This window comes from Nematolebias whitei, chromosome 7 (assembly GCF_014905685.2).
Source record: "Nematolebias whitei isolate Nwh7 chromosome 7, NemWhi1, whole genome shotgun sequence".
NCBI lineage: Eukaryota > Metazoa > Chordata > Actinopteri > Cyprinodontiformes > Rivulidae > Nematolebias > Nematolebias whitei.
The window spans coordinates 29,188,201-29,204,106 of NC_056504.1; the positions used below are offsets into that span (position 1 = coordinate 29,188,201).

General features: G+C 40.3%; 1 protein-coding gene across 1 annotated transcript in view; it reads right to left on the reverse strand.

The window, feature by feature from the left end:
• Positions 1–9,402, reverse strand: part of kcnb1 (potassium voltage-gated channel, Shab-related subfamily, member 1) — a 37,295-nt gene extending 27,893 nt beyond the window's left edge. Inside the window, exon 1 of the mRNA XM_037679344.1 lies at positions 8,800–9,402. Coding sequence (XP_037535272.1) covers positions 8,800–9,402 — 603 coding nt within the window. The remainder of the gene's footprint in view (positions 1–8,799) is intronic.
• Positions 9,403–15,906: the final 6,504 nt, after the last annotated feature.

The window sequence follows — 15,906 nt, forward strand, 5'->3', positions numbered from 1 at the left end:
TATATATATATATATATCCATAAATATATTTATATATTTCCCAGTTCAACTAGTAGTTTTGTGTGTGTGTGTGTGTGTGTGTGTGTTTTTCACCCACAAACTTTGATACTTTTACTGTACACTGCTTTACAAATTACAGCTGAGATATCCACCATCCGTTGAACCAAGACGGCACATTTAGCAGCTAATGAGCCGCATATGTTCTCCAGGAGCTGACGGAGCCCAGGAATAAGCTAAAATATTGGAATCACCAGTACACAAACTACTTGTACATGAATATATTGGTGGGTTTATTATAGCTGAGTGGCTAACCCACTTGTTGACTTCAGAGTATCAAACTAAACTCTGTCAACATCCTTCCATTTTCTTTACTCACTTTTCCCATCTCGGTCATGAGGGAGCTGGTGCCTAACTTCAGCTGCTGTATCTTAAAGCTGCTTGAGAATTTGGTTTGGGAACAACTGATAGAAGAAAGTAGTTGACAAAAAAACTGATGGGCTGAGAGCAACAAGCAATGACACAAAGTCAGTCCTCTATAGGACATGGGGGATGTAAAGGTCATGGATGTTTTTCACTTACTTATGTCAATTGTTATATAAACCATATGTGTATGTGTGTGTGTGTGTGTGTTAAAAGTTGTTTTGTCTTTGCAAAGTGGAGCCTGCAGAAGCATGGAGCCCTTCACCTGATAAACTCAAGGCCCTGAGCTGGAAAGCAGAGTTGTCTTGACCTCGCCTTTGTACCATTACAAAAGACACTTCTTTATACTGCCTGTGGGCAGACCTTGTGATCCAGGTATGATGCAACATCCTGTATGCCAGTTTTCAATGCTGCTCCTATTGCAAGAATAAACCTGGGCAAAAAAGATTTTCTCCTTTCCTGTGTGGCTTATCTATTTAATGAGCTGATGATAGGATAATTAAATTGTCCAACAAGGAGACCATGAGAGCTGTCTGGGCACCAAATTCCTGCAGGAGTGTCATCTCACACTTATCTTCATGTATAAGAAATTAAGAAATCAACCCATTTATTTCAAACTAAATTTAGGGAACCTTGTTAAAAAATTATTACAAACCTATTTATTTGAGCAGTGCAACGAGGCACAGTGACAAATATACTGGACGGTTTTTATGCCCGCCGTAAAAACATAATCAGAGCTGTGCTTACCACATGGCTAAATCATAAAACTTGTACAATAAATATAAAACAATATGCAAAAATTATGTATCTGTACTTTATGTCTGAATATAAATTAAGCAGGTGCAAAACCATTTACATATTTTACACTTGCAAACAATGAATATAGACTAACAGAAAATGATGCAGCTTTTCAAAAGACCCAATTACAAATAACTAACAGAGTTTTAAGAATCAGAAAGTAATTCAGTCTAAAAAATGCCAACGTAAGTTTATCTGAAGTTGAACCTTGCACTCTAGCGTTGTGTTTTTTTTATGACCTACTATATGTCATCTGACCAGCTGTGACTACACACCTGTCACAATCAGCCGTAAATTCTCGTCTGGTCCTTCTGTGCCGTAGATTGTGCAGCAGACAGATTTATGAATATCGCTGAACCTCGTTCATATGTCATCTTTAGTGTGACATGAAAGGGGCATAATTGGAATTTGCTGCCTGCCATCCGATGCACACTGGAAGACTGGGAAATTGGTAATTCTCCGAGAAGAACCAAAATGACAGCAATAGTCAACATTAAAAGCTTTTTCAATAAACAATTTAAAGCGTAGCATTTAGCTCCAAACATGTCAAATAAGCAACAAACAGACAAATGCAGTATTGAAATTGGGACAAACAGGAAATATTTTTGTATAATTTTCGTAAATAATTCCTCCTATTGTCATCGGAGGTCATATTATTAACAGACAACATCCAAATCTAAAATGACATTATGTATTTGCAGCTGCTGGTGGAAAAGGCTTCTCCCAGTGGCAGTCTTATACTGTTAGGTTTTGGCCAGCGGTCAGAGACAATCTTATTTTATTGCGACTCAAATCTGATTTGAGCAAGAAACAGACAAAGCAGCTTTCACAGAATGTAAACAAAGCGATGGGGTGGATGCTTTAAATTGGTCCCCGAGTCTCCCGGAGAATAATTAATGTGACATTTCCCTGACATTTAGTCAGAGGTTTGGCAGAGGAGCCTGAAGACGGGAGGAAGGAAGGAAAGATATGAGCCCGCGACGGCGACAAAAAAAAGAGAGAACACGGGCAGCAACACGGGCTTTGTCTCTGAACATCTTGACAAATAATGTGCCGTCAACACACCTCCTTTTGTTAGCTTTGTACAGACATGAGTGTACAAGAACTAAGCAGAGGCGCAATTACACACAAACACACATGCAGAAACAGAAATAGACTGATGTTCAATACTCGCTCCTTCAGCAATGATAAAACTTTACTTTTGTTGCTTGGTAACCACGAGTTGTGTGCTCATCTCTTAACGTTCGCCATCTGTTTATGGGCTGTTGCATTCCCGTCTCTGAACCGGGAGAATTGATGAGCCAACACTGAGTCTGCGGTGGAAGCTGGACCACTCAACAAGCCCACAGTTGCCTATTAAAAATACCTAAGACAATACATCAACCCCTAGCAGGGCTTTTAGTAGCTCGGTTTGTGGTTTCACATTGCCCTTTTAACCCTCCTGTTGCCCTTGGGTCAAAATGACCCCAGAGGCCCAAGTTTTTAAGCTAATTAGGAATTGATCAAATCTGTGTTTGCGAGGTGGCGATTACTCTGTTTTTACATGGCCTCGTTTGTCGGGCAGCGTAACATCAATGCCAAATGGATACGCCAAGTGAATCAAGGTTGTTACTAAATGTGACTTGATGGCCTAAAGAGCAGAAGACATATTCATCGCCGAGCTATGGATTATGAGAGATGCTGATTTGAAGTCAACACTGTGCACAAGCAGCCATCATCATAACAGCCAGCGTTCATGTTCCTTAAAGTGATAGATTAGATCTTTTGAAGCAGTTTTCTGTGGGAAAGTTTTGAATTGTCAATATCTTACCTGATGTAGACAAATGGGTTTTGCAAATTTTAAAAAGTCAAATGTAAGACTTTTAAAATACATTTTTAGGACCACTGTGACTCAAACTGAATACTCACACAGCGTGCTTAGCAAGAAATAACATCACCGTAAAACCTTCCAAGTAACAAATTTGATTGTCTTTCATTAAATTCAGTCCAATTCATTCAGTTTGACAAACCAGTTCCAGGAGCAGAGCAATTGGACTCTTGCGAACAAAGCGAAATGTCCAGAATAAATTCCTTCTGACAGAGCGGCAGCATGAAAGTTTCATTAAAGTGTAATAACATCTGAAGTCCTCAGACTGTAACACACAGAGGGCAGAAATTACATTTAAACAAAAGGTTGGTGGAAGAAGCAGGTTATAAGACTAAACACAATATATTTGAAGACCTAAAATGAAGAATCTGGATTTATTTAAGATTTTCTAAGGCCTAAAATTAAGATTATACAATTGACTACTTTGTATGAATTTTTAAGTCCCTGCATAAACCCCGAAGACAAAACTTTAATGACCTCAGTTTAAAGAAACAGTGTTTTAATTTTGAAAAGATCGACAAGCTAAAGACTAGCAGGTCCAAGACCAAAGCTCCACAACTTCAAGCTCCAAAGAATCATAGCAATTCCTGCTAGAAACATTTAAATCACCATCAATTTCACATTACAGTAGTCCCTTGTTTATCGCAGGGGATCTGTACCCTGAAGCCCCATGATAAGTGAAAAACCATGAAGTAGGAATAGTAGTACAAGCAGAAACCCTTCCCACACTCTTGCAATATTCTAAACAATGTTTCTAAACTCTAAACGCTCTAAAAGAGCACAGAATATCATGATTTCAGCTCTCTGCTTCCGCAGCTCTTTGCCACCTACAAGCACTCTTGGCCTCGCCCACTTCTCCACTTTGTATGGAGAACAGCTGATCAGCTGCAGCAGGAAGTTTATCCTGCAGTAAGGGCTGCACAGAGGTGCAGGAGGAAGCTTTTTCTGCAGCTCTGGGCTGCACAAAGGTGCAGCAGGTGCTAAATAATTTAAAATGATTTATTTTAAATTAAAATTCCATAACAATGGTACGGCTCATCCATCAATCAGCCAGTTGTGTGTCATGTCCAGTCTTATTTTGAAAAAACGTGATAGAGAGAGTCTGCGATAAACGGACCGTGAAGTAGCGAGGGACTACTGTACATGACTATTCTTAAAAAACTCACAAAATACTGCCCACACCAGTCACTACAAATGTAGTACAAAGGTATTTACAACGGTAGCAATCCACTTTGGTCTAGGCCCTGCTCAGACTAGCCATTAGCTCATCAGTCTGGCCAAAATTAAAACCCTGTTTCTCCAAACAGAAAATGCCATCCACAGGGTTTATGGGCTTAAAACGTCATAAAAACAGCTTGAACTGTCAATCTGTTCAGAATTTAACTCCATTTCTCTAAACTGACGCTGTTCAAAGAGCAGTCTACAACAGGTAAGACAATTATCATTCATATCCTTTCCATAAAACTCTGCCTCAAACGTTCTGAACTTTTGCTTTAGGCACCCCAAAGTGTTTTTTTTTTCCCTCACATTTTGATGAGCAGATGAAATGAGAATGTGAGACATTAATGTACGGTTGTCTCAAAGTGGGCTTCTCCCCTTTGTAGGCTACAGTGCTTCCTTCAGCTGTAACACAATAAACATTGATTTTGCATCTCTTTGATTCCAGCGAAGAAGACATTTCCCTCACAAACACACACCTCTTGTTTCACTTTTGTTTGTGGGATACAGCTGACATTTCTTACAAATCCTGCAAGGCATCCAGCTGTAGACGTTGCAAATGATTAATTTTTCATCTCCCCTACAAGCTGCAAGTCCAAATCAAGCTGCAAGTCCAAATGAGGCACGGCTCTCCCCTTAAAACAGCCCTGGAAACAGTGTGCTCTTTGATACCCTGTAACCAGCCAACCTTGAAGAGTGTGATCAAAGGCTTTTTGTCTTGTTTAACACTGCTGTGGTCTCACAGGTTGCAGCTGCAGGTGTGGTTCTCAGAATGGCCTGTTGACAGCCAAACGTATCTTTTACCCTGACGAAGGGTGAGCACGGCTGATAGGAGTCATCAGATGTGGCTTTCAAAGATAAGGACACAATGTGCACCGGGGCAAGGCCTGCAATTACTCAACACATGGCTGACAGAAAACACTGGGGCTCAATCAGTCTTAAACAGTGCTTCATATTCACACACAAGTCTCTAAAGTCCAACAGCTGCAAACACTAATGAAGTCCTTCAACTGCTTGTTCTTTACTGCTGATTATAAAATGTAAGGTGCATGTCAAAGATTACTTCCATCAATGGCACAACGCCTCTCACGTGCATTGACATGTCTGAACTTTTCAAGCTCTCAATTCATTTTGACTTGTGTTATTGCACACAAAGCTGCTGTATAAATCAATATCCCAGCCTCCTGCAGAAAAATGACAGATTTACTGGGCTCGCTGTGATTCACCGGGCGGTTGTCAAACAAAAACAACTAACAGAGTGTAGAAAAGCATCTGAAAAGAAGGGAGAAAACTTCAGCCACATCTATTCAACTTGGAGAAAAATGTCCTCTGAGTCATATTTAAATGATTTACTGGTGTGAGCTCAGCGCAAACACGAGTATTTGTATGGATCTATGCGTCTGCGCATGTCAGAGTCTGTGTTTGTGTAAGCACCGTACGGTAAAGTAAAGACAGACAGAGCTGTGGTTTAAAAGCAGGCTGGTGATCAGTCAAAGCACCGGGTAATAAAGGCTTGACAGGAGAAGCAGATAATGACTTTGATGTTATGGTTTGATGAGATTGTTAATTAAGATGACTAATACCAGTTACAGTAAGATGTGTTCTTCTAGAAACACGACAATCGAGAATGGAAGTAAAAAAAAGAGTTTCTGATTGTTCGGCTCCACAGCCCCAAAATGACCAAAATACCTTCGGGATGTAAAACTTTAGTTTGTCTTTGTGTTATTCTTCTTTCCCTCCTTATATTTATTAAAAGTGCATGCACATAAAAGGTGGTGATTCTCTGCACAGGCTTTTTTACATTGCGTCTCTGTGCAAAGATGTAATACTGAGCAACATAAAACGAGTTTAGCCGGATGCAGCACCACTGATGTGTCAGTAAGACTGTATTCATGCTGCATTACATTCACATCTTAGGTCAGACGTTTGTTTCCAAGCTCCACATTCTAAATGCGGAGCTCGAAATGTTACACAACAGAACTGGTCTTCGTAAGACAGGCTGTGCAAAAATATTTGTAAGTCTAGAGAAATTGCATTTCCTGCTAAAATGCAGTGTGATTGCTTATTGTAGAAGAACTTGCTATCCATCCATCCATATTCTTTTATTTGCTTCTTCCATTTTGGTTCACATGGGTTGCCGGTGCCCATGTCCAGCAATCACTGCGCAAGGGGCGGGGTACACCCTGAACAGGTCTCCAGTCCATCACAGGGACACATAGAGACAAATGAGACAAACAACCATTCACTCTCTCACTCACACCTAGGGACAATTTAGAGTCACCAATCAGTCTAACATGCATGTTTTTGGTCTGTGGGAGGAAACTGGAAACCCACGCATGCACGGAGAGAACATGCAAACTCCACCCAGAAAGGCCCCTGGACCGGGATTTGAACCGGGGACCTGCTCGGTGAGAGGCAGCAGCTCTACCAGTTGCGCCACCGTGCTGTCCAAGAACTTGCTTAAATTTTTTTTTATTAAATAAAAATGAAGCTAAAATTAGCACACAGAAAACATGCTGAAATTTAGCTAAAATGGAAGAACAAACATAAATTAGCAGAAAAAAGCAGAAAGAACACATATATGCAGATTATGTTTAAATAAGCAGAAATGAGCACAAAAAATTGGAAATTAGCTAAAAAAGCTGAAATTAGAAAAAAAATGGCTGAAAAGTAGCTGAAAGGCAGAAAGAAGCTTAAACTACCAGAAAGAAATGGAAAGAGCTGAAATGAGCTAAAAAAAAAAAAGTGGAATTAGGTGAAAAAGCTAATATTAGCATAAAAACAGCTAAATGAGCTGAAATAGCAAAAGAGACTGAAACTAATATAATTAATCTGACAGGACCATAACATGCTGAAATTATCAGAAAAAAGTTAACTGGGCTGAAAGTGGCAAAAATTATCACAAAAATCTTGAATTTATCCGAAAACAGCCGAAATTAGCTAGAAAATGATTTAAAAAAAAGTTGGCTGAACAGGTAGAACAAGCTTAAATTAGTAGAGGAAAGCAGAAAGAACATGTTTGCCCTATTAGGCTGAAAGAAATAGAAACAAGCACAAAAAATTAGAAATTATCTGAAAAAGCAGAAATTAGCAACAAACAAAAAAATGAACAGCTGAAAAGTAGCTAAAAAGCAGAACAAAGCTAAATTACCATAAGCAAGTAGAGCGAGAGCACATTTATTTAAAATTAGGCAGAAAAAAGTTGAAATAAGTGCAAAATAAAATGTGGAATTAGCTGAAAAAGCTCAAATTAGCATAAAAAGCTAAATATTAGTGGAAATAGCAGAAAAAGCTGAAACTTGCAGAAATAAGCTGAAAGGATTATAACAAGCTAAAATTAGCAGAAAGAAGTTAGAAGAAGCACAAAAATGTTGCAGTTAACAGAAAGATCCTGAAAGGAGTACAAAGCAACTGAAAAAACAGCTGAAATAAGCTGAACGTAGCTGAAAAAAGTTGTAATGTGCATAGAGAAGCTGAAAAAAGCTGAAGCAGAACAAAATGTGAAAGGAGCAGTAAAAGGTTGTAAACAGATCTAAAGATATGAAGGATGTAAAATGAGCTCAGTTCATTTTCTGTGAGAAAAAAGTGGCAAAAAAGGCTAAATATTTCAAAAAGCTAAAGTTGTACCAATACCAAAAGTCATAGCACCCTTCTGAATGAGCTGAACGTTTTGATGTATGATTTGTTGAACTAGTACAAAAATTGTGGAACGAGAAAGATGCTACAAAACGTACAGAAAAAAAAGGATCACAGTGTGAATGCTTCATAAACATTCACAATATTAACTGAGCTGCAGTGGAATGCACTCAGTCCAAATATAAAAATAAAACAATATTTAAAAAAAAATAAGCCTTACCATTTGGGCTAAATGTTAATAATGTGGGTGGAAAGTATTTTACTTAAGACTAATATCATAAAAGTGAGAACTGATTTTTTTATTTGGTCAAGCATTGAAGACATCTTTATGTGCAAGTCTCAACTCAACTTACTCATTTGGCCCTTTTCACTGCAGAGGTGACTCAAAGTGCTGAGATCTTGAAATCACAATCCCATGTGATGATGTAATATCTATCTTGATATAAGTGATCTGTTAGTGCTTAATCTGCGTGAGATGAATGACTGTCAACCACTACCACACCAAACTGTTGTAGGCTGGTGCTGATTGATTGGTGGCCATCTTGAGTTGGGTTGACTTCAAAAAAGTTATTCATTTATAGAGCCAGTGATTACTTTCTAAAAGTTTTAGTAAAGTTTGCCCAGTGGTTCATGAGATATTTTGCTGATGATACAAATACATGCGTAGACACAGATGGAGGAAATTATTGGAGATGTTTAAACTTTTAAAACCATTTCAATCACCCTAAACCACTAATGTTTTTAAACTCTATGTATCCATGTTTGTGTTTGTGCACCTTAAGGTCTGCGTGTTAATGAAACAACTTTTGTGCTAAGAAGATTTTGTTCCACTTAAGTCTCGCCCAACATCCACAAATTACCTTTGCTGCGACAGAAGAGCTCGGCTTCTCCAGGAGGTCCCAGAGTTTCTTCCGCTTGTCCGCACAGCAAGTGTTGTCAAACTCTTCTCCCTCCCTGTCCTTCAGATTGTCCGCTTCTCGCTTGAGCTCCTCGTTCATCTGCTCCTTCTTCTGGTGGTACCTGGCCTGGCAACAGGACTCCAGGTAGATCTCATCGATGCCCCAGTAGTCGAGCTCTTGACTGAAGGACAGGGCGCACATCTCCTCCATCATGTGCAGCTTGCCCGTGCGGTAGAAGTTGAGGATGGACGTGAAGGCCCCCGGGTGCCGGTCGAAGAAGTACTCGTTCTCCTCGAGGTTGTAGTCATCGCAGACCTCCATCAAAGACTCGTGGGAGTTGCAGTCTCTCAACTTCCCCAAGCGTGTTCGTGGTAGCCTTTCCAACGTTCGCCACAGGACCTCATGTGGGAGCCCCCCAACGTTCAGCCGGACCCGGCGGTAACACGACTTGCTGCGGAGGATGTCCACTGGTTCCGGCGGCAGCGAGGACATCGACCGGGATCCAGCTTTGTTTAGCTCCAAGGACTTTTCCATGGCGACTTTGAGTTGAGGAAGCACAAACATCTGGGATTATAGACTACAGCCAATCTTCTCTTCCAATCTGATATCTAAAGGAATCATAAAAAAAATTAAAAAAAAACTATTAGTATTCCACATCTGGACCCAAACGTAGGAGTCATGTGATTCTGAACTATTAGATTAGATAGAGAACTTTACTAATTGGCTTTTATGTATGTGAATGTTCCTGTAAAGTGCCCTGAGACTTGTTGGGATTTGGTGTTATATAAATAAACTGAATTGAATTGAATTGAATTGAACTGTAACAATGACACGTTGAAGTTGTTTTTTTGTACTTTCGTCAAATACTTGGAGATTAAAAGCCCATTTTCTGTGCTCTCTCAGAAACACTTCAAGAAGGCAAAATTACTGACTGAATCACTCAAACCACTCGGAAGCTCTTATTTTTCTTTCTAGTCCTGCTTAATGTCCTGTGCCACTTCCTGATTAGATTATTAAACTGAATAAAGCAAAAAGTAGAGGATCCAAGAGATCACGTTTAAAGGTTTATGAGAAAGAAAACAAGAAACTTCAAGTTAACATCATGCTTTACATCAAACTATATAGAAATTCTTCTTTTTTCTTTCTGAAAATCAACTTGAACATTTAATTATGTGTATCCCAAATCAACCACAAAGCTTTTGTTAACAGAAGGTACAGAAATATTATCAATGCAACCAACAGACTCCTGTCTTATTCTATACAGCTCTAATCTGAACCAATCAGTAAAAATGAATAAATAAAAAATGTCCCAGCATGCTAATTCATGACCAGACTGGCACATTGTTTCTATTTTAGATGAAAAAAAAAAAAGTATTTATCTGTAAAGTTGACAGCATTATAGCCATTTTTGTGTTTTGTGTGTTTTATCATGATATTAGCTATGGCAGTCATCTTGAATTGGGTTAACCACAACAATTAAACAGTTGTAGATGCATATCCAGTGATTACATTAGAAAAGTTTTATTAGGATCCATCCAGCTCATGCGATATTTTACTAACAGACAAGCATGGTTGACTCTGAGAGTTAATGCCAAAGTTTTAAGCGGCAATCCCACACACATAACTGCATTTACATGTTGTGAATGACTCTCAGCTCCCACCACACCAAAGTTCGGCACAATATTTGTAAAACAGACTGAATTACAGGCATTATTTTGATTTCTATGATCAGTTGGCTGTTGTGGACATCTTTACCTGGGCTGTCCCCAACACCTAAATATTTTTAGCTGTATATTCAGTAATGTTTTCCTGATTTTTTTATTATTATTAAACTCCATCCAGTGGTTCATGAGATATTTTGCTAACAGACAGACAGAATTGACTCCAAACAGGTACAGGCACAATGTTGAATAGGTACCTTGGGCATTATCAGTATATTGGTTTGGGATCAACCTCAGATACGTTAAGTTTTAAGTCAATTTAAGTCAAATGAACGGAGTTGTAGTCATGTTAGTGTGTTAAGGTTATTAAGCTCTGACTGACTCCCAGAGTTAATCCCTTGTAGATGCACAGATTACTCTCTGTGAGTTTCAATAAAAGCGAACCACTGGTTCATGAGATGAAGACGTCTGCAGGAAACCGAACACACACAGAAACATTTCTTCCTAAGACAACAAAAATAACAGCAGCCTTTAAAATCCCACTGCTGTCCACAAACTGAGCTGCATTCAAAGGCTTCTGCTGAAGCCGTGATAAACATGTCCAAACATGGGGTTCCTGGCATGACTCACGCCCCCCCTATAAAAAAATAAAATAATAAAATCCAGCCTGCAGAGTCATTTTTCACTCATGGGTTTAAAACATGAAAACAGCTGAGATGATTTCAGGTCAACTAAGACATATAAACGAGCTGATTCTTTTCGAACACGTCTTAAAGATAATTCATCTTGCAAGGCTGCAAGGAGATTTTCTTGGTTTTGAATGTTGCAGGTTTTGTTCCTGCTCTTTGCTCCAGTGACGCCCATGCAGAGCTGCGGGTGGGACGCAGAGTGAGCGCTGTCCAGCCCTGCGGTGCTGAAAACACCGGCTCCTGCTCCTGAGGCAGGGAGGCTGACAAGAAAACATCTTCTCTATTTATGTTTTATCTTTTACGACTGTAGACGTGGCAGCAGCTGTCTGACACACACACACACACACACACACACACACACACACACACACACACATAAAGGCCTGTTGATAACGTGATCAAAGTTTCTTCTCAGACACAATTCTGTCAAGACACAAACACAAAATAAAGATGTGAATCTGGGATGTGTCAACTTGAGAACAGGCTGCGGGAAAAAGGAGAAAAATAAATAATCTGAAGCATCCTCCCTCTCTTTTTTTGTATCCAAGTCAGAGCTGTGATAAAGCAGTTCAGCAAACATCCCTCCCTCATGTGCAAACAGCAGCTCTGCAGCCAGAGATGGTTAAATCATGTGGAAGTGCCAATTTTTCGACCACTAAGTGTGAATGCTCCATATTGGGTGCAGCTGGGAGGGCTCGAGCTCTTACAACTGCAGGTTGCATTATGAGTGAAAGTCCAGAGATGGAAATGCGCTTTCAAATGAAATAATATGTAAATACCGTGGTGGGATGTTGTCATCCTGCTTTGAATCCGCAGCCAGAAACGGAGATGAAGCATTAACAAAAAAAGGGGAAATAAAAGAGAAAAAAAAAAAAAACACAGGAGGTGTCGATGTTGCCAGGGTTTAACCCATCTCCTCCTCCTCTGCCTCAGACATGGCAGCGTGCTTCAGCGCAGATCTTCAGCTCGACTCGGAGCTCATCCTCCGCGGCTTCCCGCTCCGCATGTCGCGCCTCTCCCTCCTCCTGCCTGTTTTCTGTCCCGGAGATCAACAAGTCCGAGCCGGCAGTCTGTTCGGACAGAGTACCTGTGGTTCCAGTCAGCTGTGTGAGGAGGCGCCGCAGCTCCGTGGAGGTGGATCCATGGCAGCCTCGAGCTCCACATCTGCTTAACTCTTCCTGCACCGCGTCCCCAACACGCTGCTGCTGATGCTATGCTGCTGCTGCTGCAAGGAGAGGAGGGGAATAAATGACACATTTAAATATACTCTTTAGAAACTATGGGGTCAAACACAAAACTGACTATCTTGAGCTATATCAAACGGTACAGCTGGGAAGAATCCATTCCAGTAGTTTTCAGGATATGTACAGGTGCTGGTCAAAAAATTTGAATATCATGAAATAGTTGATTTATTTCAGTAATTCCATTCAAAAAGTGAAACTTGTATATTATATTCATTCATTACACACATACTGATATATTTCAATTTTTTTTTTTTTAATGTTGATGATTATAACTGCCAACTAATGAAAACCTCAAATTCAGTATCTCAGAAAAGTAGAATATTGTGAAAATTGAAAATATTGAAGATACCTGTTACTCTAATCAGCTAATTAACTCAAAACACTTGCAAAGGCCTTTAAATGGTCTCTCAGTCTAGTTCTGCAGGCTACACAATTTGCTGACTTGACAACTGTCCAAAAAACGACCATTGCCACCTTGCATAAGGAAGGCAAGACACAAAAGGTCATTGAGAGGCTGGCTGTTTACAGAGCTCTGTATCCAAGCACAATAATAGAGATGTGAAGGGAAGAAAACTATGTGGTAGAAAAAAGTGTACAAGCAATAGGGATAACCACACCCTGGAGAGGATTGTGAAGCAAAACCCATTCCAAAATGTGGGGAAGAGTCACAAAGAATGGACTGCAGCTGGAGACAGTGCTTCAAGAACCACCACACACAGACATATGCAAGACATGGGTTTCAGCTGTCACATTCCTTTTGCCAAGCCACTTGAATAAGAGACAGCGTCAGAAGCGTCTCATCTGGGCTAAAGACAAAAAGGACTGGACTGCGGCTGAGTGGTCTAAAGTTCTGTTCTATGATGAAAGTAAATTTTGCCTTTTCTTTTGGAATTCAAGGTCCCAGAGTCAGGAGGAAGAGAGGAGAGGCACAGAATCCACATTGCTTGAGGTCCAGTGTCAAGTTTCCACAGTCAGTGATGGCTTTGGGTGCCATGTCATCTGCTGGTGTTGGTCCACTGTGTTTTCTGAGGTCCAAGGTCAACACAGCCGTCTACCAGGAAGTTTTAGAGCACTACATGCTTCCTGCTGCTGACCAACTTTATGGAGATGCAGATTTCATTTTCCAACAGGATTTGACACCTGCACACATTGCCAAAGCTACCAGTACCTGGTTTAAGGTCCACGGTATCCCTGTTCTTAATTGGACAGCCAACTCACCTGACCTTAACCCCATATAAAGTCTGTGAGGTATTGTGAAGAGGAAGCTGTGATACACCAGACCGAACAATTCAGAAGAGCTGAAAGCAACTATCATACCATTCCACACCATACCACTTTATTTATAAAGCACTTAAAACAGCAACAAGGCCAACCAAAGTGCTGTACAGACAAAACAACCGGTAACACACAAAGCAATATACAAAATGAGGTAAATCAGAATATAGACATAAAAAAACGATGCAGATAATGACGACAAACCAGTGTAGAGCATACAGTATCAAAACACAGATCATCTGGTGTTGAAAGCTACTGAATAGTAGTGAGTTTTTAAACGGGACTTGAAAACTGAGAGGGAGGGGGCCTGTCTGACAAACAGAGGTAACTCGTTCCAGAGTCTTGGTCCTGCTACAGAGAAGGCCCTGTCACCTCTGCGCTTAAGACGAGTTCCTGAAACTGTGAGGAGCAACTGGTCCGCTGACCTCAGGGAGTGTGGTGGGACATATGGTTGTAGCAGATCAGAGAGATGGAGGGGGGGGGGGGGGACTGTTCAGTGATTTGTAGACATACATCAGTATTTTGAACTGGATTCGAAAGTGAACCGGTAACCAGTGCAGGGAGGCCAAAACTGGTGTAATGTGCTCTCTTTTGCCTGCTCTGGTTAAAAATTGGGCTGCTGCATTCTGGACCAGTTGTACTCGTGCAATGGAGGTCTGACTGATACCAAACAGGAGTGAATTTCAGTAATCAAGCCTAGATGTAATGAATGCATGTATTACTGTCTCCAGGTTATTTTTGGACAATATGGGCTTCAGTTTAGACAGCCGCCTCAGTTGGAAGAAACATGATTTAACAATCATGTTTACGTGACAGTTACGTTTCAGGGAAGGTCCATTATCACGCCCAGATTAGTGACTCTTTGTTTTTCTGACAGGGTTAGAGTGGAGAGGTCGATACAGTGGTTTGTGATCGTGTCGTTGGGAGGGAACAACATGACTTCAGACTTCTTTTCATTGAAACTTAAGAAGTTTAAAGCCTTCCAGTCCCTGATGTCAGCCAGGCAGTCGAGCAGAGCAACCTGGACTCTCATAACACCTGAGCAGTGCCACAGACTGATCGACTCCATGCCACGCTGCATTGCTGCAGTAATCCAGGCAAAAGGAGCCCCAACTAAGTACTGATGCTGTACATGCTCACACTTTTCATGTTCATACTTTTCAGTTGGCCAACATTTCTTATTGGTCTTAGGTAATATTCAAATTTTCTGAGATACTGAATTTGGGGTTTTCATTGGTTTTCAGTTATAATAATCAACATTAAAATAAATACACATTTGAAATATAGCTGTCTGTGCATAATGAATGAATATACAGTAAAATACAAGTTTTACTTTTTGAATGAAATTACTGAAATAAATCAACTTTTTCAAGACATTTTAATTTTATGACCGGCACCTGTATATATGAGCAATTCCAAAATGCAGGTATGTGCTCAATGTAAACAATGCAAAAATTAAACATGTCATCATCATTGTGTGTTCCTGTCCACTGATGAAATTTGTGTTCTGCATTTAACCAATCACATGAAACAGTGGAGCAGCAAGCAGCTATAGGTGCTCATAGCAGGTATATGTGTCTTGATCATGGATGGTATATATAATAATAATAATATAATAATGTAATCACTGTATGTTTCCATACAATGGCGTAATTAGTCTCTGCATTTAACCCATCCACCAGTGGGCAGCTATTGAAGGCGCCTGGGGAGCATTTTGGGGATGAGGTGTGCTGCCCAGAGACACCACAAGATGTGCAGTGACCGGTGATCGAACCTGGGACTTTTGGGTCCCGGGCTGGCTGCCCTGCCTCTACACCATCTCGGCCCCCATATGCATGGTGGGGAATCGAATCTGCGACTTTTTGTTCACACGCTGGCTGCTCTAATGTTCCGCCACAATCATCCACAAAGCACATTTTCATGTACAATTTACTCCACAAATCTGTGTGTAAATACATACCAACAGATCAAAATAGGTGGACTGCTCCATCTCAAATGACTCTTCTGTGGAGGTCTTCATCATTGTCTTCAGTCACTTCAGCCGTTTACTGATGTAAACAAACACGTGATGCTCATCAACCGCTCACACATTTTGCTTGCAATTTTTTTATTTCAAGGCCACATTAACCATAAATGTAAGGGAGAAAAAAATGCAGATATTTTTTAGTACTTCTTCATAATATGCTGCTTACAATTATT